This window comes from Diabrotica virgifera, chromosome 6 (genome assembly GCF_917563875.1).
Source record: "Diabrotica virgifera virgifera chromosome 6, PGI_DIABVI_V3a".
Lineage (NCBI taxonomy): Eukaryota > Metazoa > Arthropoda > Insecta > Coleoptera > Chrysomelidae > Diabrotica > Diabrotica virgifera.
The window spans coordinates 153,553,258-153,580,062 of NC_065448.1; the positions used below are offsets into that span (position 1 = coordinate 153,553,258).

Here is a 26,805-nt window from a genome sequence, read left to right on the forward strand (position 1 = left end):
AACTTTATCAGATGAACAACAAGGATTCAGATCCGGAAAATCCTGCGTAGACGCCGTATTTGTACTAAACAAATCACAGAATAGGCCATTGAGTACAATAAACCAACATATATATGTTTTATAGACCTGACAAAGGCCTTCGATTGCATTCAAGTCGAAGACGTCTTACATTTACTGTATCGAAGAAACATACCCATCAATATTATACAAACCGTCGAAAACATCTACTTTCATAATCGAATACAGGCAAAGATAAATGGAAAACTAACGCAGTTTATAACAGTACAAAACGAAGTCTGACAATATAAGGTGACTCGTTAAGCCTACTGCTCCTGAATATAATAATGGACGAAATAATAGAAGCAGTACGTAACGGTCATCGTTACAGAATGGGAACAAAGAAATCCAAATATTATGTTATGCAGACGACGCCGCATTAATCGCCGAGACAGAAGACGATCTCCAAAGATTAACACACATCTTCAATACAATAGCCAAGAAATACAATATGATAATAAATATCATCAGGAAAAACCCAATGTATGACAACATCTAAATACCCAATACGATGTAAAATCGAAATTGATGGGAAAATAATAAAGCAGAAATCAAGGTTTAGATATCGGGGAATTGATTTAACCAGTTACGGAGATGTTGAAGAGGAAGTACGATACCAAAGCTTAAAAGCAAGTAAAGCGGTGGGATCTCTTTAATATCTTAATGACACAATCTGGAAGAACAAACACCTAAAACAAGACACAAAAGCAAGAATCTATAAAGCAGCAATTAGATCTATATTAAAACATACGGCGGAGACAAGACCTAACACATATAAAACGAGACGACTACCAGAAACAGCAGAGATGAAAATACTCCGACGAATATCAGGGAAAAGTCTGTTGGATAGGGGAGAAGCGAAAATATAAGAAGATCATGCAATGTAGAAGACATAAATGGATGGGTAACAAAACGGAAACAGGAGTGGAACGAACACATTAGTAGAATGGCAGAAGATAGGATAGTACGAATAGCACGAGATAAGTCACCAAATGGACGAAGAAGTATTGGCAGACCAAGAACAAAATGGTGCGATAACTAAAATATTTTAGAAGGCTAATATTGAAGAAGAAACAGGCTTTAAGGCCTACATACAAGAAGGAAGAAGAAGAAGAAGAAGAAGAAGAAGAAGAAGAAGAAAAGATAGGCCAGTCTCGACATGTATTTAGACACGGGAGATCAACAAGACCTAAATGCAATACATATCTACGGCAAATTATCGAAAAAAGCTACAAAGCTTAAAAACTTGATTTCACGAGCATAACTGACATTCAAAATTGCCTGTTGCTTTAGGGATTGTTTCTGAGAGAACAGTTCATTCTACACAAAAAGAGCTAATTAACATTTTTGTTTAAAATTATCGTAGCTACAGTTTGTGGTTGAAATATTTTTTTCTAGGGCATATAGATTCTTAGTAAATCGATATTTTCCGTTTCCCATACGAGGAAGAGTTTTAAAGGGAAGCTCGGGGGTAAATGTGCCAAACATTTTTGCATCATTTTTTGGGTCGATAAATTTTCAGATATTAATGTTGTCAAAAAAATTACACGCCGAAATTACATATCTCAATATCCAACAAAACGCTAATAGAAAATGACCTGAATAATCAGCTAAAGAATTCAACAAATGAAAACAATACAGAAATATGGAACACGTTTAAAGATCTTACCTGGAAAGTAATGGAAATATACAACAACGATGCAGAGGCACAAAAAACAACAATGGATGACTGATGAAATCCTGGAATTGATGGAGCAGAGAAGAAAACTGAAAGATAACAAGACAGAATACGAAGAAAAACAGAAACTAATTAAATAAAAATTAAAGGTAGCTAAAGAAAAATGGATGGAGGATAAATGCAAGGAATTAGAAAAGTTTAATGAAAAACATGATACGTTTAATATGTTTAAAAAAGTTAGAGGAGTAGCTGGTCTTTATCATAAGAAAACTCCACATACTATAACCGATTCGTCGGGAAAAATGAAAATAGACGAACACGAAATTCGAACTACCTGGTATAATTGTATAAATGAACTGTATAATGATGATAGTCCCTTAGAACTGGAGACTTTAGATGAAGGTGAAGGACCAGAAATACTAAAATCAGAAATACTACATGCTATAAAATTGGTAAAAAAAAAAACAAGAAAGCCGTTGGTCCTAACAACATACCTACACAAATGTTAAAGCTCATAAATGAGGAAAACATTGGAATACTAGTCAAACTTTTTAATGATGTATATTCGACTGGTGATATCCCGGAAGATTGGTTAAAGTCCGAATGCATAACCCTACCAAGAAAACAACGCCCGAAAAACTGTAGCGATTATAGCGTGATAAGCCTTATAAGCCACACTTTGAAAATCTTTCTACATATCATCCACAGTAGAATCAGAGATAAATGTGAAGAAGACCAGGATGAAACACAATTTGGCTTCAGAAATGGACTGGGAACCCGGGACGCGGGTTAATTATATTGGCGTCAAATAGCGACAGCTTGCATAAATGGAAAATTAACAGAAAAATGAAAAATACAAAGATATGTCAGACAGGGTTGTATATTGTCCCCACTGTTATTTAATTTATATTCAGATAGAATATTTAAGGAAGCGCTGCATAATTTAGAATTGGGTGTGAAAGTTAATGGAATTCTGATAAATACAATCAGATATGCAGACGATACAGTTATTTTAAGTGATGATATGAAGGGATTACAATACCTTTTAAATGCCATTGACACAGTGGGAAGAGAGTTTGGCCTAAACATAAACTGTTCAAAAACAAAATACATGGTATTTAGCCGTTTGGCCCATCAAGATTCACGGTTATATGTTGATGGTCACATAATTCAAAGAGTACCCAGTTTTAAATATCTTGGTTGCCATATTACTGAACAACTAGATCCAGATAAAGAGATAAAATGTATAGTCGAGATAGCCCGCACCGCACGACATTTTTAAAAATGAGGTCATTCTTCTGTAATGATAACTTACAACTTCAACTTGGAAGCGCATGATTAAATGTTACATTTGGTCAGTCCTCTTGTATGGTGTCGAAGCATGGACATTAAAAATATCCACCATTAATCGTTTGGAGGCCTTTGAAATGTGGCTGTACAGACGTATACTGAAAATACCATGGACGGCTATGCTGACAAATGTGGCAGTCCTTAAGAGAACAATTGCTGCCCGCGGACTGCTTGATATCATCAAATATAGAAAGATGAACTATTTTGGACACGTAGTAAGGGGAGACCGGTATAATATTCTTCAACTTATTATGATGGGCAAAATCGAAGGACGCAGAAGAATTGGTAGAAAGCCGGCCTCTTAGGCCTCTTAGAAACACCCACTTAGAATAGCTTGAGACAGAGACAGTTTCGCCATGTTAATCACCAACGTCAAGGGGACTTGATAGGACACATTAAGAAGAAGAATGTTGTCAAGTTTCTCTAAAAATTCTAATTATAACTTCGACAGAATCACCCTGTATACCGAATCACCCATATATTATATTTTGCTATCACTACAAAACGATTTTCTCTTAAATACTACCTTATTTTTATTTCTTTTTTTAGTAAAAGATATCTTTAGTATATGACGTTTTATCCAGATGATAAATATGTTAATAACTTAATTTAAATAAATATTGCGATAAACATAATAATAGTCCATGAAAAATGTACAAAAATATTCCTTACTTTTGATTTTCTGCAATGATTTTCATGTGGTGTTGGTCAATTTTTGTAGAAAAATTGGGTTTATTTTTATCAATATTCATCGCACTAAAATGTTTAACTTTTAGTATTTAAAAATGACATTTTAAAATCCATTATCCAATGCACAAATATGCAGCTTTTCATTTCGTCATGCTTACAAACGAACCGATCGGGTGTCCTGTATTGGTCTGACCGTCGAAATGTTAATATTCCTCGAAATATTTTGCCGTTTACTATTCCTTCTATTCCTTCCATTTTTACAACTTAACGCACTATTTTTACTGGACTACAACAAATGCTTACATACTAATTATTATTATTTTAAAACGTTGTTTTGACGCACCTTTGCTAAAAAAAAATTTTTTACTTACGGTATAAAACAATACCCGTATTACAAATCAGTCCTTAAGTAACTTAGTAAACCAAATATAAAATACACCATATCTAAAATAGAAATGCATTTACCGAAAAAATGGTCTAAAAGTAGTGGAAGAATTTTGGAAATTACAAACGAACATCTTCAGAAGTATGCACATTTATTAAAGTGGAGAAACAATGCATCGATTTTAGAATGTGGAGTTGCTTCCGGGGAAAATTCGCTAAAAAGTATTATTCCAATTCTTCCACAAGATTACAAGGAATTTTTTGCAAGTGACAGATCAAAAGTTATGGTCGAGTATGCTAAGAATATTATCAACATACCAAGATCTACTGTTTGTGAACTTGATCTAAACGTAAGACATCCACCAGTAAATATGGTAAATAGGTTTGATCATATTTTTGGATTTTTCCTTGTTCATATGGTCGATAATCCAAGGTAAGAGTGGTTTTTGGTGTTTAGTGTATATAAAGGGTACGCTTATCCTCTGGTGTTCTTCTATTATGGCTAACTATGTTACCAACATTAGCCATTTTGAATTCACTGCTCAACACTGGCTTCTTGTAAATAATTCCATTGCGTCCTATCTTGAGCACCCTGGACCGGTTCTACTTCAACGTTGTAATTCTTTTAACTGCATCCGCAACTCCAGTTATTCTCTTGAAAACACTATTTGATTTGTCTCTGAATCTGTATCACTTGTATTATATTGATTACTTTTCTGGCATGGGTCAATGTTTCTGATCCATAATTTAGAATTGGAAGTACAATGAAACAATTTATTTTTGCAATTTGAATAAAAAAATCGTTAAAAAAAATTTGGACCACTTTTAGCGTGTGCGACTTATTGAACCTTATTCTGCGGTGTCTCACGAATGTGATTATGCAAAAAAATCTCATGGGAATATATTTTCCAATGAACCCGCCGTTTTCGTCTTATATAATCAAAACGTCAAACGTTTGACAGTTGAAATGTGTAATCTGAAATATTACAAAAAAACTGCCATTTTGGGATTCTTCAATTTTTTAGCGGAACAATGTTTAAATAAACAATCAAAACGTCAATCTTAGTTTTTTGCTCATAACTTAAAAACTTGTTTATTTAGAAATTTGACGTCCACAGGTAACTTAAAAAAGATACGTCGGTTAAGTTACCACAGGTAACTTAAAAAATTATTGCAAAAGGACGACAAAATCGGTGTTTTTGAATATTGTTAATAACAAATTTATTGTTTATTGAAATATGTTTATGTATACCGAAACTTGAGGGTGTTATGGTGTTTGAATGGTGTGCAAAAAATGGTCCAGATCTGTTAAATAGTTTTTGCGAAATTCAATGTTTTACATTTTTTTTGAAAAACGGGCTAATTTCTGAGGCTGGTCCAGTTAATTTGGCTAAATGGATCTCAATGTTCTGGGGCTTATTTCCTTCGCTAAGAGATATACTAATAACCTATGAAAAAAAAAAGTAAAAAAAAATACATTTGTGTACACACAATTATTTGTTAATAAATAGCACTTTTTAAGCTTATAAACAATTACAATAACTCCGTAGAAATAAGATCAAATTAATGGCAATAAAAAATATGTAAAGCTGGTTAAAATACACAACTTTAAAAAAAACTCTAATACCCTCAAGTTTAGGTATATATAAACATATATGTTAATAAACAATAAAATTGTTATTAACAATATTTAAAAACAGCGATGTGCAATCGTCCGTTTTGCAATAACTTTTTTTTGTTTATTAACCGATTTTCGTAAAAAGTTACCTGTAGACGTCAAATCTCTAAATAAACAAGTTTTTAAGTTATGAGCAAAAAACTAAGTTTGACGTTTGGATTGTTTATTTAAAAATCGTTCCACTAAAAAATTGATGAATCCCAAAATGACAGTATTTTTGTAATATTTCATACTACACATTTCAACTGTCAAATGCCGTCTTTTCAGTTATGTCAAGTACAAACCTAACTTGATTGGCCTATTTGTAATAAAGCGGTGACTAACTTAGGAGAGCTGGTGTCTCCTTGCCTAATACCCTCCTTTTAGGGAAATGTGTTTAATTTACCATAGTACATTGTGACTATGGCAGTCAGTAATAGAGTATATTGTGCGGTCATAGTACACTACATTCACAGTATGAGAGGAGTTTTGAAGAAATGCCTGGAGATAATTGGGGTTCAAATGTTTATTCCTTGGTCTACTTGTGCCAATACTCTTAATCTCAATGAATTTTTAGCTCCAATGTTTCTATGGGATGCAAATCTCATTCGGGTCAGGAATACTATTGTTTATGTGTGTGTATGCATGTGTGTGTGCATATGTGGTTATATTGCTTGAATATAGAATATTATAGTTGTCGAAAAATTATTGTTTTAATAATATGTTAGCGTATAAGAAGTCTAATACTCACAATCTTATTTAAGGTGTTTATTTAAAGTAGTTTGTGGGCGACCGGTTTCGGCATTCACAATATATATGCCATCGTCAGACACTTTAGAAACTGAACAATAGGGTGGATGGATTATCGCAAAATTTTAAAAAAATTGACACATTGATTTGGAATACCCACCAAAAGTTACCTTCAGTAACGCCAATAAAAAAGTGTTTGTACAACTTTTTGATAAAAGTACATCTTCTGCCCTCTACCGGCCTTTGAAAAACGAAAAAAAAATGTAATATGTAATCACAAAATTAAAAAAAATTGACAAATTGATTTTATAAGTCCGCATGTGGCATACGTACATTAGTTTGCAATTAGACGTGAAAATTGAACAGTTTTTAGGTTTTCGGCGATCGTGTCATAAAATATGAGTTCGTCAAAGATACGTTATACTAGGGAATACATTGAGTGTCCCTTAGCTGGTGTTCCTGCAGATTTTAAAGGTAATGTACTTCGTTCGAAAGCTCATGTTTTACAGTGTTCTTTATGGACAAGGTATAATTTAAATTCTCCAAACTCAGGGAAGGAACCAGCGGTTTTTGAGATATCTAACATACTGTCTGACAAAATTTTAAGTGTGTGGCAGAAAGCTTCAATTTCAAGAAAAGGTTTTATGCAAAACTCCCCCAAAACTTTGAAGGCCCTATATTTTGACGGAAGGAAAAATAAAACCTTCGTTATCGAAAATATTGTAGGCAAGCCTTACAGAAAAACCTCACTCGAATAGCATGTTTCATTAGTTTAAGAGCCAGGCTCCACATTTTTAGATCACACAGTACATCTTTCTGGATTGGCCCTAAACATTTGTCAAAGTATTGTGAACTTTTTAGAGAGTTATAGGTATAATCTAGAAGAACTATGTAGTAGTAGTAGGATGTGACGCAACTGTGGTAAATGCGGGACAAAAAAATGGTGTAATTTCTCAACTAGAGTTAAAGTTAGGGCGCATTTTACAAAGATTTGTCTATCAGCTTCACGCTAATGAATTGCCTTTAAGGCATCTTTTCCAAAAGCTTGACGGTCAAACTCAAAGTCCAAGAGCTTTTGCAGGAACTATAGGAAATCAAGTAGAGCAGTGCGAAAATACGCCGGTTGTAAACTATAATATTATTATGAATTACCAGACTGTGAGTTACCAGAAGTAGATTAAATTGACTTAAGTGCCGATCAGAAATATTTTTTTCAAATTTGTGTCGCAATTTCCAAATGGGAATATTTTGTCGATTTATTAAACTGAAGCCCTGGAAAGTTGAGTTATTCTCGATGGCTCACGTTAACGAATCGCATTCTACGTCTTTATGTTGGTACTGAAAATCCAACATCAGAATTAAAGGAACTGACCAAATTTATTTTCACAGTTTATGCTTCTTTATGGTTTCAGATCAAATTCAATTTATCATGTATCATGTGTGAATGGTGCAAAGCATATTTTACACACAATAAAGCGTAGTCGATAACTAGAGCAAAATTTGAAATGTGATATAGACCCTGTAATTCAAAGAAATGCGTATTCTGTACATCCGGAAATCTTCTGGTATTTATGCAGAAAGACGCTGGCCTGCATATAATAGAGCTTGAACTTCGTCGCATTCTCAATGCAAAAACTAAGGCCAATAATGATTTAACTAACATCCAACCTTTTATTATTCCACAAATTAATTTTGTCGCAGATGACTATGTTGATCTTATTGATTGGCAAAACAATAAAATACTTGCCCTCCATTGTCTCAAGGTTTGAAAGTAGAGGATTTGAAACGTATTATTTCCGGATCTTCTGAGAACCTCATTGACATCGCTGCATTTCCCTGTCACACCCAACCTGTAGAGAGAATCGTGAAGCTCGTGTAAGTGAAGCATCTTCATCGGTTATTGGGTCACAAAAAAGAGACAGTTTTATCAAGACAAAAATTGATTTGCGCAAAGATATGCCAAAATTTGTGTCCCAAAGGGAGGGTCGGGAGTGTGTAGAAGACTAAATGTGACATATATCAAAAATATTTCAGTTGGATATCATTTTTTTTTAAATAAAATGTACTTATTACTTAACTTTTCAATTAAAATCATAAGTTCGCATTTTTTATTATTTTTATTTTTTTCAACCTCCGGTAGAGGGCAGAAGATGAATTTTTTTTGAAAAATCGCAAATAAAGATTAGGTTTGTAATACCAATTTGGCAACTTTGGCGCACTATTCCAAGACAGTTTTCGAAACTTCGATTTTTCGATCCACCCTACTGAACAAGATATCAGTACAAGAACTGTAGGTACAGTATAAAATGTGGTGTTAAATTGTAATTTAAACTCCATGTGTCTTGTATCAAAAAATAATCTAACTGGGCAAACATTTTTTCTGGATTTAAAAGGTTTCTTTCCCTTTACGGCAAACAATTGACACTGCAAATGTAGTTTTTGTACATGGTGATATATGTGTTGTTTGTCTTTTCATCTTGACAGTCATAATCCAACTTCGTTTTTTGTCATATATTTTTTTATATTGCATTACATTATACAACTAAATGATCTCTTATAATACTTAACTTACTCATCAAGAAACATAATCATGACACCTAGGCAACAGAGTTACATGATAAACGCTTACATGAGTTTGAAATCGACGAAGACATATGGGCTTTAAATTAAAATTTAGCACCACATTGTATACTGTACAGTTATTGTTATTGTACTGATATCTTTTTCAGTTTCTTAAGGACCTGACTATGGCATATATTTTTGTGAATGCCGAAACCGGTCGCCCACAAACTTCTTTAAATAAATGGGCATAGGTAAATTGAGTCCCGTATACCTGAACTAAGAAGGGTCAAAATATTTAGATGGTCGAATTGAGTCCCGGGCATCGTAATCCTTCTAATTACCTTTTAATAGCTTTTTAATTTGTAAGTATTTTATTGGTTATGCATTTATGGTAATCAAATAAAAAGTAATATGTATACCACAAAATATTTAGTATAGAGTGCGATCTATCTGTATACGATACAGTGTTAAGTTGATTGCCAATGAAAATCGTTTTTAGTGAAAAAGAAAAACAATAATTGATTGTGTTGAATGGGGCATAGGTAAATTGAGTCCCATATACCTGAATTAAGAAGGGTCAAAATATTTAGATGGTCGAATTGAGTCCCGGGCATCGTGATCCTTCTAATTACCTTCTAGTAGCTTTCTAATTTGTAAGTACTTTCTAATTTGTACTTAAGCATATTTAGAAATATTGTTATTACCTGGATTAAAAATAGAGGAATGAAATGATTTTATTGGTTATGCATTTATGGTAATCAAATATAAAAAAGCAATATCCTACAAAATATTTAGTATGGTGCGATCTATCTGTATACGATACGGTGTTAAGTTGATTGCCAAAATGAGTTCAGTGAAAATTGTTCTTAGTGAAAAAGATTGTGAAATCAATTGATTGTGTTAAATGGCTTCAAATACCGTTTTTACAAATCTTTAAAGAATAACGACAAGCGTTGGATGTGTTGTGCGCAGACGAGAGAAAAATGTAAAGCATTTTTAAAAACCCAAGGTGACAACGTAGTGACGGAAATTCGGGATGAACACAACCATAGCGAATTAAACGAAGATGCACTTAACCGTCAAATGTTAGTAACTCCTTAAAACGAGAGGCCCTAGAAGACATCGGTGAAAGACCTATGAAAATTTTGCAAAAGGAATTACGAAATGGAGATATTCGTACCTTGACTACCAAAGACATGGCATTGGTTCGAAAAAATATGTATAACGCCCGACTATCTCTTCTGCCTAAATTACCAAAAAGTATGGAGGAAACTCATGATATATTAAAAACATTTCCAGTGAAAACCAACAAAAACGAGGATTTTCTAATGGTCAACGACATAGAAAACCAAATTATTATTTTTTCCTGTAGCAGAAATTTAGAATTTTTAGCAGATTTGGACACCATTTATATAGATGGAACTTTTGAATATTGCCCAAAGTTTTTTAAGCAAATGTTCTCCATCCATGGTCTAGAAGAAGATCATTACATACCTTTGGTTTTCTTCTTATTGCCAAATAAACAAAAACATACATATACACTGGCACTTAAATACCTAACAGAACAAGTTGAGAAATGCAATAAAAAACTCGCTTTAAGAACGGTATTTGCAGATTTTGAAGAAGCAATTCAGCAAAGTGTCACTGAAGTTTGGACTAATGTTTCACTGAAGGGCTGCCGATTCCATTTAGGACAATCCTGGTAAGTAGTCATATTTAAATTCTTTTTTGAATGATGATGATGTGTATGTGTGCTTTTTGTATTTTGGTTTTTTTTTGTACTGATTTTTTATTATAAAAATAATTATTCTGCACAAACCCTTACATCAAAAAAATTTGTAGATGAACAAATTTTAAAATTAAATAATAGGTTAATATCAAAATTTGATTACCTCAAAAGTGTAGGTGAAAAATTTAGAATAGTTAAATAAATGAATTAGCATATAATTCTAGCTTATATTGCTTTTTGGAAATATTGTAGGTACACATTTTTGTAATAAAATTATATGCTCTAAAATAAATTATTGTTTTTTAATTCCTAGAAATCATTACGTACACCGACTAAGCCCCAGGTAGACACGGTACCCAATTTGCCCATCTTCGGGACTCAACTCGGCTATTAGAAATACGGATTATAAATTCTGGGACTCAACTAGGTTACTCCAAAATAAACACCTTCAATAAGATTGTGAGTATTAGACTCCTTATACCCTAATATATTAATCATGTGCTCATACTAGTAACAATTTTATCATTATTGTCTTCTTCTTTATAGGCAAGCGTTTAGAAATTTCTACACGATGCTTAAACCGGGAGGTTCAGTGTTTCTTAATTTTTTCGAACGCCTTCCAGTTGACGGTATGTTCCATAATTTAAAATCTCATCAAAAATGGGGAAAATATCATCACGAAGAGGCTATTTCAGTATATTATTATACACAAAATCCGAAGGAGGAATACAGGAAAGATATAGAAGCAGCTGGATTTAAGAATTATGTTTATAATAACGAAATTCACCGTCATGTGTTAGAGTCTGAAGAGGAATGTCGAGGTAACGTATAAATTATAATACAGTGATGAGCGCGCTAATAACTGGCAAAATAGCGCAAAAGATGGAAGACATAATACATTGCGAAACAAAAAGAGATAAAACAAGTGGAGATGGAATAGTATATTATGAAACGAGCATTTAATGATGGTCATTATGAAGCGAGTATGAGGGTTACGAAACGAGCCGTATGCGGCGAGTTTCGTACAGAGTACGAGCTTCATAATGATAATTAAATGCAAGTTGTATACACTATTTTTTCTATGATCAATCACAACAAAAAATATATTCAAATTTATTAATTTTGTAACACAAATAAATTCAGTAGTTTGTCAGTTTGACGGTTTGTTTATATATTGAGAACTGTCAAAGCGTATGTATTTGACTCGCCATTGGTTACTGCGCGTGTACCACCTTTATCGCGAATGCCATATCGCAATTCTCTTGGTTAAAAATCTGTACTATCTTAATGAAAACCTGTATCATAATGAAGTTCATTATGATACAGGTAGTGACATCATAATTGATATATTATAGTATGAGAATAGAAAAATGATCGTTATAAACGTATACGCTCTGAGCTTCGCTGGTGTCGCTCCTAGCGGTTACTAATTCAACTTTTACCGGTAATTTTTAAATTTATTATTTAATTGTTATCGCTTAATATTTACAACGCAAAAAAGTAATTAAATTGTAATCGATTTTTTTAAGATTTTTCTAATCATTTTGACGTTCTATTGATAAAATATCAATTTCTTACTTCGGATACTTTGACAATAATCGTGTAGATGGCGCTAAGATTATAATAGATTATTTATAATTAGATATTACGGAACTTTAAAAAAACTTAAAATCAGTATTTAAAACGTAAGTATATTTAAGGTAAAAATATATACCACAGCTTTGACCAACTAATATTGTTTAAAATTAATGTTTTTAATTTTAATTTTAAATTAATCACTTTGACATTTATGTCAAATTTCCAGTAAACGTTTACAAACTTGTCACTACTGGCGTTCGCGAATTTGTAAATATCCCCTCTACGTACGAGCTCACAGCGTAATTAATATTACATTATATGGTTTCCTACCTTTAGACGTATCAGAAGAGTATGACAACTGTCACTGTGACAGTAGATTTTTATAAAATACTCCTGTCACAGACGTCTAAAGTTGGGAAACTATGTAATATAGTGTTAATGTACACGTTTATAACGATAATTTCCACTCCACTAGTTTCATCTCTTTTTGTTTCGCAATTATTATGTTTTCCATCTTTTGCGCTATTTTGCCGGTTATTAGCACGCTCATCACTGTATACTGGATTAGATGAAACAGATGAGGAACATTTTTAACAGATATCATCCAACTGTGCTGAATGGTTGTGGATCTTAGATGTATTATACAACATCAGAAAGGTGAAGTTCGCCAATTTTACCCTTGTATCTCAATTTTCGTTCTGCATGCTACCGCTATCCTCACCCTATACCACATACCACTCTCTGGATTATATAATTTTAAGTTTCTGTACTTTTTTCTTGACCTCTAATCCTCTCGCAAATTTTATGTCACACACTTATATTTAAATTTCCCGACTTTTTCTCTTCTTTAAGTTTCCTTTCCTTAGAAGGCTGAAAATCATCATGGTTACGTGGATCTTATTTACAACTTCTCTTATTAGTTCTGGACTACTGTATTTAAATCATTCCCCTAGGCGGCCTAGGCCCTAGGTTATTGAGCCAAGATATTCTTCGTCTTTCCATATTTTGTTTTCCTCTAATTTTGTCTTGCACAGTGAGTTCTAATAATTAGTATCTTTACCCTCTAATCGCAAATATTTAAGTTGTCTTCTTTTAATATTTAGTATTATTGCCACTTCATTTCCTATCTGTCTAGTTACTTCCACGTTCGACACTCTTGTAATCAATGATATTCCTGGATTTTTTCTATAACACCAAAATTGAAAGCCATAAAGAAGAGTACACATTAGATAATATCCAGAATACAAATGCTCCCATGTATTACAAATACATAAAGTATCTGTAGGTATCCACGCTCTTGATTGCATCCATTAACCCTTAAACGCCCAACCTTATATGCCCAAGGGTGGGTAAAAAATGTCCACCTCGAAAATAGCTAATATATTTATTGAGAGTCGTTGCAAATGGAATAAACTTAAGAATCTTATGCTTAATAGACACAGCATCTTCTAAAATGTTAATACAAGCAATTTACAAACGTTACAACAAAATTACAATGTATATCAAAATTAACATACCAGTAAAAGTAATTAATTTTTTGTCGATTTTCTCTACATTCTTCCTTTCAACCTCCTCATTGGCGGATAATTATGTCGATTATGTAATTGTACGTCGATGATTATATGGATTATGTTCCTAAAATTATATAGAAACCTTTAGTAACAAGTTTTACCAAGGGTGTACTTTTTGTGCCCACCCTTATTTAACTCAAGGTATTACTTTTATTTTCAAAAATATCGGTAAAACCAAATTACCATTCGATAAAGGGCTGTCTTTTTAACAATAAATAATTTTTGAAATTTTTTTAAACACGTAATAAATATGTTACAAGGGAATACGCATTAGGAGGACATTTTTTACCCACTCTTGGGCGTTTAATAAGGGATAAACCGTTGCATTAGTTTCTATAAATCACTGTTGTTATCCATCATTTCATTAGCTTATCATTTTCAATAATATTCGTTTTTGTGCTTTTGTAGAATACATATGTCATTTCTGTGATTTTTCTATCTAAATTAAAGGTATTAGTTACACATTTTTTCCAGATTTTACATTTCCTTGCATCTGTCGGTGATACCTGTTCTAACACTCGCATCTCTCTCTTTCTCTCTCTTCCTCTCTTCACGTGTTTTTGGTTCTCTTTTGTTCCAAACTTCCCTAAGAAGGGCCTTTTTTCTGTATCCACAAAGATCGGGTACACCCAATACTGCAACTGCTCTTTTTACCAGAAAAGGTTCACTCTCATTCGTTCCTCCTCTATCTTGTGTCCTTCATAAGGATGTAGTGGCATATTTTTTTTGACTATTTCTCTCCAATTATCTCTCTGCTGTGCGTGTTGTTTGGCTTCGGGGAATGAGTAACCAGTCATGTACTTTATTTGGTCCAACCATCGTACTTGAGATCTTCCTCATTTTTTCGTTCACTTGTTCTATTCCTTCTCTCATTCGTTACAACTAAATCATTATCAATTTTCCCAAGCTCGTTCTGAAAACTAAGTTATGACATAATATTATGGTATAACTAGACCCAAACTGAGACGTCGTAAGTGAAAGTTATCCTTCAACACCAAATTGTTCTATATGGTCCACATATTGTTCAGTAAAAAGTTACACCATTTTGAGCGTCGCGTTTGCTGTGGAGGTGGGCGGGAAGTCGGTAAATTAGGAGTTTATTAGTTCTATACAAAAATGTTCTACATTAAATTTTAAACAAAAAGGGCCTATGCATAATCCTTCTAAAACGAACGGTTCCAAAGTTACGAAGGTAACAGAGTATAATTGGTTCGAAAAAATTCCTAACCCCGTCATCCAAACTAAAAGTTTTCCTCCAACACCAAATTGTTCTATATGATCCACATAATGTTCAGTAAAAAGTTACACCACTTTCAGCGTCGGGTTTGGGGTAAGGGGGAGGGGGAGGGAAGAAGTCGGCCAATTAGTATTTTTTACGTTTTTCGTCAGTATTTCTAAACCTAAGCGGTTTAGCGTGAACAATTTTACTGTTGGAAATATGTTCATGCGACATTGTCCATAGAAAGTTCAGGTTGGGTTTCTCTGTACGAGAGATTTATATGGCCTAGGTGTGTAGAAGCCTCTTGGTGAGGTTTACATTCCTTCAAGGGATTATCAGTATCATACTAGCTGCCATTGAAATAAAAAATTATATTTAGAAACATAACCCTGTTCAAAAAATTAGTCTCTTCAATAATAATATTAAAATTTGTCCAAACGATATAAAAATTTGGAAAACCTCCACTTCACACCCTCTGTAACTCCGGAACCGTTGATTTTAGAAAAATTATGCATAAAATCTTTTTCTTTTAAATATAATGTAGAACATTTTTGTATAGAATATTCTTTACGCTAAACCTCTTAGGTTTAGAAATATTGACGAAAACCGTAAAAACTACTAATTTAGTGACCATTCCCTTCCCCGCCCCCCAAATTCGACGCTCAAAATGGTGTAACTTTTTACTTAACGATATGTGGACCATATAGAACAATTCGGTGTTGGAGGAAAACTTTAGATGACGGGGTTAGGCCTTTTTTTCGGCCAATTATACTATATTACCTCCGTAACCTTGAAACTGTTCGTTTCAGAAGGATTATGCATAGGAAATTTTTTGTTTAGAATTCATTGTAGAATATTTTTGTATAGAACATTGTTCACGCTAAACAGCATAGTTTTAGAAATATTGACCAAAAACTTAAACAACTCCTAATTTACCGACTTTTCCCCCACCCCCAAACAAACCCGACGCTCAAAATGGTGTAACTTTTTACTGAACAATATGTGGACCATCTAGAACAATTTAGTGTTGAAACATAACTTTCACTTTGGATGTCTGGGTTATGCCTTTTTTGGATCAACTGTATCATAGTATAAGTACCTAGTGCAATAACAATAAAAGATAAAAAATCCGTTTTATGATTTGGGAATTAAAATTCCTATTAGAAAAAAATCATTAGTTATTATTTTCTTCTAGATCTGCATATATCCGTTAATCCAATTCTACATTACATACCCAAAGAAGAGTATGACGAGTATATAGAGGATTACATAAAAGAAAAAGAAAATAATGCAAATTTTGTTATTACTTACGAAAATGGAAAACGAACAATTTCAACTGATTATCACATGTTAGTGTTTCACGCAACCAAAACAATGTAATTAAGAAATTAAATAAAAATGGCGGATTTCTTAAAATACGCCGAAATGTATTATTAATATTAATAAACATATTTTTAAACGTCTATTTATATTACAATTATTACCCCTTCTTTGGCTCAGTGGTAAGAGCGCCTACCTTTGGATTGAAAAGTTCGTATTCGAAAGGTCCGAATGGTCGTGAGTTCGAATCTCACCAGGGTCAGAAATTTTTTTTCGTTTATTATAAATTAATAAATGAAAATAGTTTCTCTCCTTGTGGGATCGGTACTCACCGGAGGAACCACAGACGTTCGGATACAATTAGCGTCTCTTTGCAAAGAAAATCACGTAGACTTTGCAAAGTAACAAGACACTTACTCAACACACACACACACATTACTCCCCTAAGTTAGTGATAAGTTATAGTCTAAAAAGTCATTATGAAATTGACTGGCCAGTTGGTTGTGAAAACCAGTGCCAATAAAACACAAAGCATAAACACATATTACAATCTTTTCATAGCAGATGCTGGCCTTTTCTTTTATTTTAATAACGCATCTACCACTCAGGGTCATTAGCGTATTTAGATTACTGTTGCAATAATTGATATAAATAATGTACATAAGTTTACAATGTGTGTTTGATCAATTATTGAAGTACAGTGGAACCTGCTAGCCGGAGAATATGGTTAAATTAATAAAATATGGTATACTTACAGATAAACTCGATTATAAATGCAAAAACATGAAATACATATGCACAGTAGGTACATCTAAAATACGTACAGTTGTATATCTACGGTATTGTTTGTTTCATGGTAAAAACTCAGTCAAACTGAAAAAATTTTTGTTTTGTCTGATGAAAATCGGTCCGGGTTAACCGGACTTCTGGGTTATTGGAGGCCGACTTTTCAGGGTTCCACTGTAGTTGGTAGTTTTTAAGATAAGAAAATATTTTGAGTAGGTTTCTGTGTTTTCTTCTAGGGCATCATTTTTTAGGAGGTTGGGTATATTATATTTCCGTCGTTCACTGTTCACTGTTCACTGTTTTACAGTTATAAAAAGCAATACAACAAGCCAAAAACAATAAAGCACCTGGACCAGATCAAATCCCTGTTGAGCTACTTAAACTTTTGGATGAGGAAAACATTACCTACTTGACTACTTTCTTTAACAAAATTTACAACGAAGGAAAAATACCAGATGATTGATTGGAGTCACTGTTTATAACATTACATTACCAAAGAAAAGCAGGCCCACCAAATGCAGCGATTTTAGACTAATCAGTTTGATGAGTCACACACTTAAGATACTTTTACGTATTATACCAAAGCGAGTATTCCTTCTGTGCGAAACTAGAATGGGTAATAAGCAATTTGGATTTAGAAATGGTCTAGGAACTAGAGAAGCACTATTTTGTATGCGCGTTCTATTACAAAAAAGTTGTGAATTCCGAAAGAACGTTTATGTTTGTTTCATCGACTTCAAGAAGGCATTCGACCGAGTACAACATGATACACTTTTCGATTGCCTGCAGGCAGCAGGACTTGACCACTACGATATAAGACTGCTGAAATACTTATATTACAATCAAGTAGCCTCTATCCAAATTGGAGACAGTCGTACTGAAAAACTGCCGATAAAACGTGGAGTACGACAAGGTTGTGTTTTGTCACCCACCCTTTTTAATCTGTACTCTGAAGAAATCTTTAGGGAGGCTTTGGATGACAGACAAGAGGGAGTAAGGCTAGGCGGAGAAGTAATCAACAATATTAGATACGCTGACGATACAGCCATTCTTGCTGAAAATTTACAAGATCTTCAGACACTACTAAATCTAGTCAGTAAAGCAAGCTATCGGAGTGGCCTTAAAATCAACATTTCAAAAACAAAGTGGATGGCAGTTGGAAAGATTAATATAGATCAAGGTCAGCTTTCTCTTGATGGAGAGGAGTTAGAACGGGTAAATCATTTCAAGTACCTTGGCAGCTGGTTAAATGTAAATTGTGACTCGGATGAAGAGATAATAATCAGGATCGAAATATCACGGAAGGCTTTTATGACCGGGAAACCAGTTTTATGTAATAGAAACCTGTCGATGAATATTCGAAAGAAGGTGCTGAAATGTTATGTGTGGTCTATCCTATTGTATGGTTGTGAGACATGGACGTTAAAAACCACAATGCTAAACAAAATAGAAGCGTTCGAATTGTGGTGCTATCGACGAATCCTAAATATATCGCGGGTTTCGCACACTTCCAATGAAGATGTTCTTCAAATGATGAATTCGGAACGTTTGCTCATAAGCATCATAAAGAGGAGAAAAACAGAATACTTCGGCCATATAATTAGAGGACCTAAATACCATCTGCTGCGCCTTATAATACAAGGAAAAGTGGAGGGAAAGAGATGGATTGGTCGAAAGAAACTTTCATGGCTGCGTAATATTAGACAATGGTGTGGCTGCACAGTAGAAGAATTATTTCGCGTAGTAGCCGATAGAGAGAGATGTCAGGAAGTTGTAAACATGATGACGGCCAACGTCTGAATACAGACACGGCACCTAAAGAAGAAGAAGTTTTACAGTTAGAACACTGTTGCACACTTCACACACTAGTCAGTTTTTGCTTTGCTTTTTTCTGTCTGTTTGAAGGTCTAGGTCTAGGTTGATCTGTTTTAATATTTTATTTTTTATTCGAGCGCATTTGACTTTAAATTTTCGCTCCTTCAGGTAAGGGTATGGTTTATTTAATATATCTGCTATCTCTGCTGTTTCTCCTGCATACGTTTTGGCGATACTCAATGGATCTGGTGAGCCATCACAGTTTTCAATAAAATCTATTACCTGTTCGTAAGTTACAGGGTAGTTAGAATTTGGGATATCAAAATACTCTTTTATTGTAACTTAGTATTTCTTCTATTGTTTTTTTTTGTTTTGATATTTTGATTTGATTTGGCTTTCTTGTCTTTACTTTCTGGTATAATGAAAGTATGTTCCTGTGTAAGTGTATTGGTCGATTTTGGCAAAATTGGCCAAAAAACAAAAAAATTACCAACTAAAATCACAAGCCAGTTGTGTCTGATTATAGCGAACAGACTATAGTTTAAAAATTGCTGAACTAAATAAATATCGTCAATACACACAATGCTAAATAGGGGCAAATTATTTGAACATAGCAATACGATCGCTAAAAGAATCTATTATAGTCTGGGCTGATTATCGGAGAATAGGCCATTTTTGGGAAAAGTTATTTACCAGCAATTTTATTGCTGGAATCGAATCCTATGATTGTATATATTAATAATATAGATATGCAAAGTCCGCAGATAGTGTGCTACTTTTTTTATAAACAAAATGGCGCCCGAAAATCGTGTTTTTTCAATTTTTGCTCTATAACTCCAAAGATTTTAACTTTACACCAAAAACACTCAAATAAAAATTCACCGCAATTAAATTCTACATAGAGACATGTTTTTTCCGATTTACTTGGACGAAAACGTTCCCCGGAAAAAGCGGGTTTTTCCAACAAAATTTTTAATTATCAACTAAACTTTTAGATAAGTAGTTGTTAATCAATAATTAAATAACTTGGTAACGTAAAGCCCTTTCCGTATATATTATAATTCCAGAAGCCGATAAAATTGAATGAACAGTTTAGCAACAATTGAAATGTTAATTAAAAATTTACGGTAGCTATAATAACGACAATAATTATGATGCATAAGAATAACTATGATTTTTTCATAAAAAGACACTATACCTATCTAATGTACTTTACAGAATTGAAATTGGACTATTTAAGCGGCCTCAGGAATATTTTAAAATTATAAATATACAATTTTTTGGCTTAAAGCAAATAGAATATCTCGGGAAATATTAAAGTAAATTAAATTGTGAAAACGGTATTCGAAAGACAGCGGCAGGACGCTTCTTTTAGAAGAAAAAACGTTTAATTATGATGAGTGGTTCCTGAGATACAACCGGTCAAATTTGACCGGAATTTACGGCAAAGATATAAACAATATGATCATAATTTTCAAACCATCACCTTTTTATTTTTGTCCTCTTTCTCCACACCAATTTTCATATCTTTAAAATCCTCATAACATATATTATTATAATAAAACTATCGATAATACGTGTGAAAATTGCCAAAAATAGCAAAATTCCAATCAAAAATTAGGTTGGAGTAAATGTAACCCTCAAAGTTCAAAATCGGTATACGTTAAAAAAAATGCATTTTCTCGGCTTCCCATGGAGGAATTTCCTTCATTCTTTTTTTGTTTCCAAGTAACTCGAGTAGAGCCATCGAACTAACGTATTATTAAATGTCAAACTTGCTTTTGTTTTGTTATAATAAATTAATTTACTTATTATAACACAATATTTTAATTTGTTTAAATAAAAATTGTTTAAATAATTATACAGCTTTCAAATGAGAATATTTATGTTTTTAACTTTAAAAGGTACACTTGTAGTAAGTTTATCTAAAAAAAATCCTACAACTGGAAAAAATATGTAATTTTCTGTTCTTATAAATGAATTAATGTATTATAACAAAACAAAAGCAAGTTTAACATTTAATAAGGCGTTAGTTCGATGGCTCTACTCGAGTTATTAGGGAACAAAAAAATAATGAAGGAAATTGCTCCATGGGAAGCCGAGAAAATGCATTTTGTTAACGTATACCGATTATGAACTTTGAGGGTTACATTTTCTCCAACCTAATTTTTGATTGGAATTTTGCTATTTTTGGCAATTTTCACACGTATTATCGATAGTTTTTATTATAATAATATATGTTATGAGGATTTTAAAGATATGAAAATTGGTGTGGAGAAAGAGGACAAAATAAATAGGTGATGGTTTGAAAATTATGATCCTATTGTTTATATCTTTGCCGTAAATTCCGGTCAACTTTGACCGGTTGTATCTCAGGAACCACTTGTCATAGTTAAACGTTTTTTCTTTTAAATGAATATTTCTGCCGCTATCTTTCGAAAACAGTTCTCACAATTTAATTTAGTTTAATATTTACCGAGATATTCTATTTGTTTTAAACCAAAAAATTGTTTATAATTTTAAAATATTCCTGAGGCCGCTTAAATAGTCCAATTTCAATTCTGTAAAGTACATTAGATAGGTATAGTATCTTTTTATGAAAAAATCATAGTTATTCTTATGCATCATAATTATTGTCGTTATTATAGCGACCGTAAATTTTTAATTAACATTTTAATTGTTGCTAAACTGTTCAATCAATTTCCATAGACTTCTGGAATTATAATATATACGGAAAGGGCTTTTACCTTACCAAGCTATTTAATTATTGATTAACAACTACTTATCTAAAAGTTTAGTTGAAAATTAAAGATTTTGTTGGAAAAACCCGCTTTTTCCGGGGAAAGTTTTCGTCGAAGTAAATCGGAAAAAACACGTCTCTATGCAGAATTTAATTGCGGGAATTTTTATTTGGGTGTTTTTGGTCTAAAATTAAAATCTTTGGAGTTATGTAGCAAAAATTGAAAAAACACGATTTTCGGGCGCCATTTTGTTTATAAAAAATGTAGCACACTATCTGCGGACTTTGCATATCTATATTATTAATACATACAATAATAAGATTCGATTCCAGCAATAAAATTGCTGGTAAATAACTTTTCCTTGTATTTTGCTAATTAGCCCACAATATTACTACATATCTGATAATATACGGGTTATATGTTACGGGTAAAGTTAGAGAAACGGGTAATCCTAGAATTATCCGGGTAAAGTACGAAGTGCCCCAAGCCAAATTTCGGACTTTACTCGGGCAAAATACATTGCTGCCTCGAGGTTAAATGCTTTATTGGGTATACATACTAGTAATGACAAGGCCATAACTTTCTTAATGTAAGAAAGATATCTTAATTAAGAAAAAAACGCATTTTACGTAAGGAAAGTAAAACTGCAAATACTGCAGAAATAAAAATTACAAACTATTTGGTAAAACACAGTAAAACAAGACCAGCTGCTGTGGCATTTGGAGTTACAAATATTTCCACGAGCTTTACATTTGCATTTAGTTTATCAAAACCTGACGGGTACTTCGTACTATACCCGGGTATCTAACTTTACCCGTAACATATATATGTTACGGTTGATGTGATAAATCCGGTCTGTATTAATAATTACGGTAAATATTAATAGCAACCGTAGCAGCTGGTCAATGTGATTAATAATGCCTTTATAATTAGATTTACCGGTTAGTATTAATATACTCTCCTAACAATTCTGGTTAATGTAATAAAAACGCATTCTGGGCTTCACTATTGTTTATTTATAAAATTTGATAATAAATTTAAACACTTAAACACAATTTTTCAATAAAAAATCTCAAGTAGACACCTTTTAAGTAAAAACAAACTCATACACACGCATTAGGCTTTAAGTTACTAGATTATAATTGCTTGTTTTGATAGGAAAGGCTCTTGTGGCACTTTTTTCACAAAATTCCTACACTACAATTATTGCAGTGGCGGAATCTTTGACTGCCTAAATTCGAATATTTACGAACGCGTTCACTGATATTTATCTGAGTGTTTGCGCCAATATGAATATATATTTCATTTATTTTAATTCGGGAACGTCTTGGCAACACAGTTCTAAGTAAGCATAATCTTCTGTCCTTTATGTTAAGTCAGTCAGTCGTTAACAGACATACGGTCGGAACGTATAGTACACTTTGACAATTTTAATTTGATTTTGTGTGTGTTTTCCGTGAGACAAATTGACGATACCAGACAACATATTTTCGGTAAGTTCCCTTCTTTTATCCCATCCTTTATTTTCCTTAATGCCACCGAAAATAGTGCTTCAACATTTAACAACACGAAGAAAATCTAAGAAAATCTCGGTAAGTTATTATTATTAAATTTTTTCCATTTGGTTTGCTAAAAGCCAAAACATAATTTGGTCCTTCGAGCCGGATATTCAGCGTAGGTTTACAGTTTGCTTTGCTTAGTTTTGTATTATTAAATAATAATATTCTTATTTAGAAACAAATTGTTCGGTAAAATTTAATGTCGGCACGTATCGGAAAAAAAAAACTCTGTGATAACTTTTTGCTGATTTTTGTATTTGTATCGTTTTTGTTTCTCGGAACAACTTGGGCTTCGGGCGTGAAAGAAGTTAGGTTTTTAAATATTTGCGGTGTTGTCAAACGTGAATATTTTTCGACTCAATCGGTTACGGAAAAATTCGGATGTATGAATAAAAATTATTTTGTAAACAAATACTAAATTTGATTCACGGTTCTAAACAAAATAAAGAGTTTGCATAATAACTGCCCGGAAGGCTTGTTTTTTAACAAATCTCTATAATTAATTAATTTTATTCAAAATTTATACTCAGACCTGGTTTGTTATATGCTACAGTTTTCTTAAAGTAGACTTTGTTTTTTTTCTGATTTTGCGGATTGATTTCAGTAACAATGACTACTTACGAAAGGCAATTTAAAATATTAACGGCTAAAAAAGAAACGCTTTATACAATCATTCAGACTTTATATGACTTATCGAAAAACTTAACTACGGATAAAACCATTAAAAAATTCACAAACTTTTATCAGTCGTTGGATTCGACAAGGACAGAAATTCTCAAAATTTTGGATGAAATCAACGCAGTCGGGTTTGACGTTGATGAAAACTATAAACCAGATTTTCAGGTGATGTCTGTTATTAACGAAATGTGTTGTGAAGCAAGGGCGGCTTATACAAAATTAAAACCAAGCACCAATATTGTAAATCCAACTTTACAGCAAAGTACACAACAACAGTGTAATGTACACAGTCTTTTGCCAAAAATCACTATTCCAGATTTCCACGGAGAAACAAAGGAATGGGAAACTTTTTATTCGATTTACAAACCATTGGTACACGATAATTTCCAGCTGACGGATGCAGATAAGGCTCGGCTTTTGGTTTCACATTTAAAGGGATCGGCCCTTAGTATTTGTGCGGGAATAGCTACTTCTGGGGATAATTATGACACGTTATGGAAAGCACTTTTAGAAAAATATCATAATAAAAGGTTGTTAGCAAACACTTATTTACAACAAATTTTTAATTTTAAATCCTTGCAATCGGAATCTGAAAAAAATCTAAACAGTTTTTTAGAAATCTTTGACGCCTCGGTTAATGCCTTAAAAAAGTTGGATGTCCCGGATTTAACGGATTTTATTTTACTTTATCATGCACTCTCAAAACTGGACAGGGAAACGGTAAAATCTTTTGAAAATCACATGCGCGGAACGGTTATTCCTACTTACACGGATTTAATTAAATTTGTTAAGGATCAAACAAAAATTTTGCATAATAGTGACTCACAAGGGGCTACCTCCAGTGGCTATCATAAAAATAAAAATTCGAAATCATTTTTTGTAAGCCAGCATGAGAATAAAAACAAAAACAGAATGCCTTTTTGTGTTTTATGTAAAAAATCGTCACATTTTTTGGGTAGGTGTGATAAATTTAAGGCTATGAATCCTACACAAAGGTACGATTTGGTAAAAAATAATAATTTATGCTTTCTGTGTTTTTCCCAGTCACATGGTGTAAGAGAGTGCTTAAAAAGACCGTGTGCCCAGTGTGCCAAGAATCATCATTTTCTTTTATGCGCAGGAAAACCGGAAATAAGGGGTGCGAAGGAAAATAATCAAAATAATCAACCAAATTCTGGTGTCGGTATTCCAGAAACGGGTTCCAATAACCACAATTCGGGTTCAGTTAATTGTGCGCTTCAAAATTCTAGTTTTTTGAGTAGAAATCAGGAAAAAACGGTTCTATTAGCAACGGTAACGGTATGTGTGTTAAATAGTCCTTTACAAAATGCAACGGCGCGGTTTATTTTGGACAACGGTAGTCAGTGTAATCTTTTGACCACGGAATGTTGTAAAAAACTAGGTCTTAGATATACAAAAATTAATTCTTCGGTACAAGGTTTGGGACAAAACTCTCAGTCGGTAAGGGGAGTAACGGACATTATTATCGCTTCGCGTTTTGATCAGACTAAAAAATACGATGTTCAAGCTTTAGTTATTGATCATATTACAGATAAATTGCCAAAAACGAAATTAAATTTGCAAACTTTATCGGAATTTAAAAATTTACAATTAGCGGACGATAAGTTTTTTGAACCTAAATCAATCGATGGCATAATCGGTGCGCAGTTTTTTCCTATTCTTTTCGGCGGTAATCGGATTTTGAGTTCTTCAGGTTTAGGGGCGGCTTTAGAAACAACGTTCGGGTATGTTATTATGGGTCAGGTGGATACGGAATATTCCACTCCCATAAATTTGCTCACTTTAAGGGAAGAAACATCGATTGAACAAATTTTGACAAAATTTTGGGAATTAGAGCAGGTTCCAAAACGGGAAATTCCGGATTTAGACGCTATAGAATGTGAAAATATTTATAAAACCACGGTTTCCAGGGATATATCGGGCCGGTTTACTGTTGCATTACCTTTTAAAAGTTCACCAAAAAATTTGGGAAATTCAAGGGTTTCGGCGGAAAATCGGTTAAAAACCTTGGAAAAACGGTTAACAAAATCGGACAGCTTGCGTGCGGATTACAATAAAATTATGCAGGATTTTTTGGATCAAGGATACTTAAAATTATTGGAAAAGGAAGATTGTGACTTATCCTATTATATTAGTCATCACCCTGTAATAAAATTAGAGAGTTTAAGTACACCTATACGTATCGTATTGGATGCATCTTGCCCTTCAGACAGTGATGTCTCTTTGAATGATTTATTGCATAGCGGGCCTAAACTGCAGGCGGACATATGCACTTTATTAATAAATTTTCGGCTTTTTCCAGTAGCATTGAGTTCGGATTTAAAAAAGATGTTTTTACAAATAAAATTAGCACAAGATCACTGGCGGTTTCAAAGAATATTATGGAGATTTGATCCAAACGAGGAAATAAAAACGTATGAATTTACGGTGGTTGCGTTCGGTTTAAGGTCGTCACCTTTTTTAGCGCTACGGACGGTTCAGCAATTGATAAATGAAGATGGCAAAGATTATCCTTTAGCTAAAAAATATATTTCTTCGGGGCTATATATGGATGATTTTTTAACGAGTGTTCCGGACGAAATTGAAGCTAAAGAATTATATAATCAATCGGTAAATCTCTTCAAAGGTGGTTGTTTTGACTTAGTTAAATGGTCGACTAA

The 26,805-nt window shown here is 33.1% G+C and overlaps 1 protein-coding gene across 1 annotated transcript; it reads left to right on the forward strand.

Annotated features, from left to right (window-relative positions):
- The first annotated feature begins 4,172 nt into the window (after window positions 1-4,172).
- Window positions 4,173-16,688, forward strand: LOC126886368 (juvenile hormone acid O-methyltransferase-like). Its single transcript, XM_050653260.1, has 3 exons — window positions 4,173-4,592; window positions 11,404-11,678; window positions 16,421-16,688. The coding sequence occupies exons 1-3, from the start codon at window positions 4,231-4,233 to the stop codon at window positions 16,603-16,605; spliced, it is 822 nt and encodes a 273-aa protein (XP_050509217.1). The 5' UTR covers window positions 4,173-4,230; the 3' UTR covers window positions 16,606-16,688.
- Window positions 16,689-26,805: the final 10,117 nt, after the last annotated feature.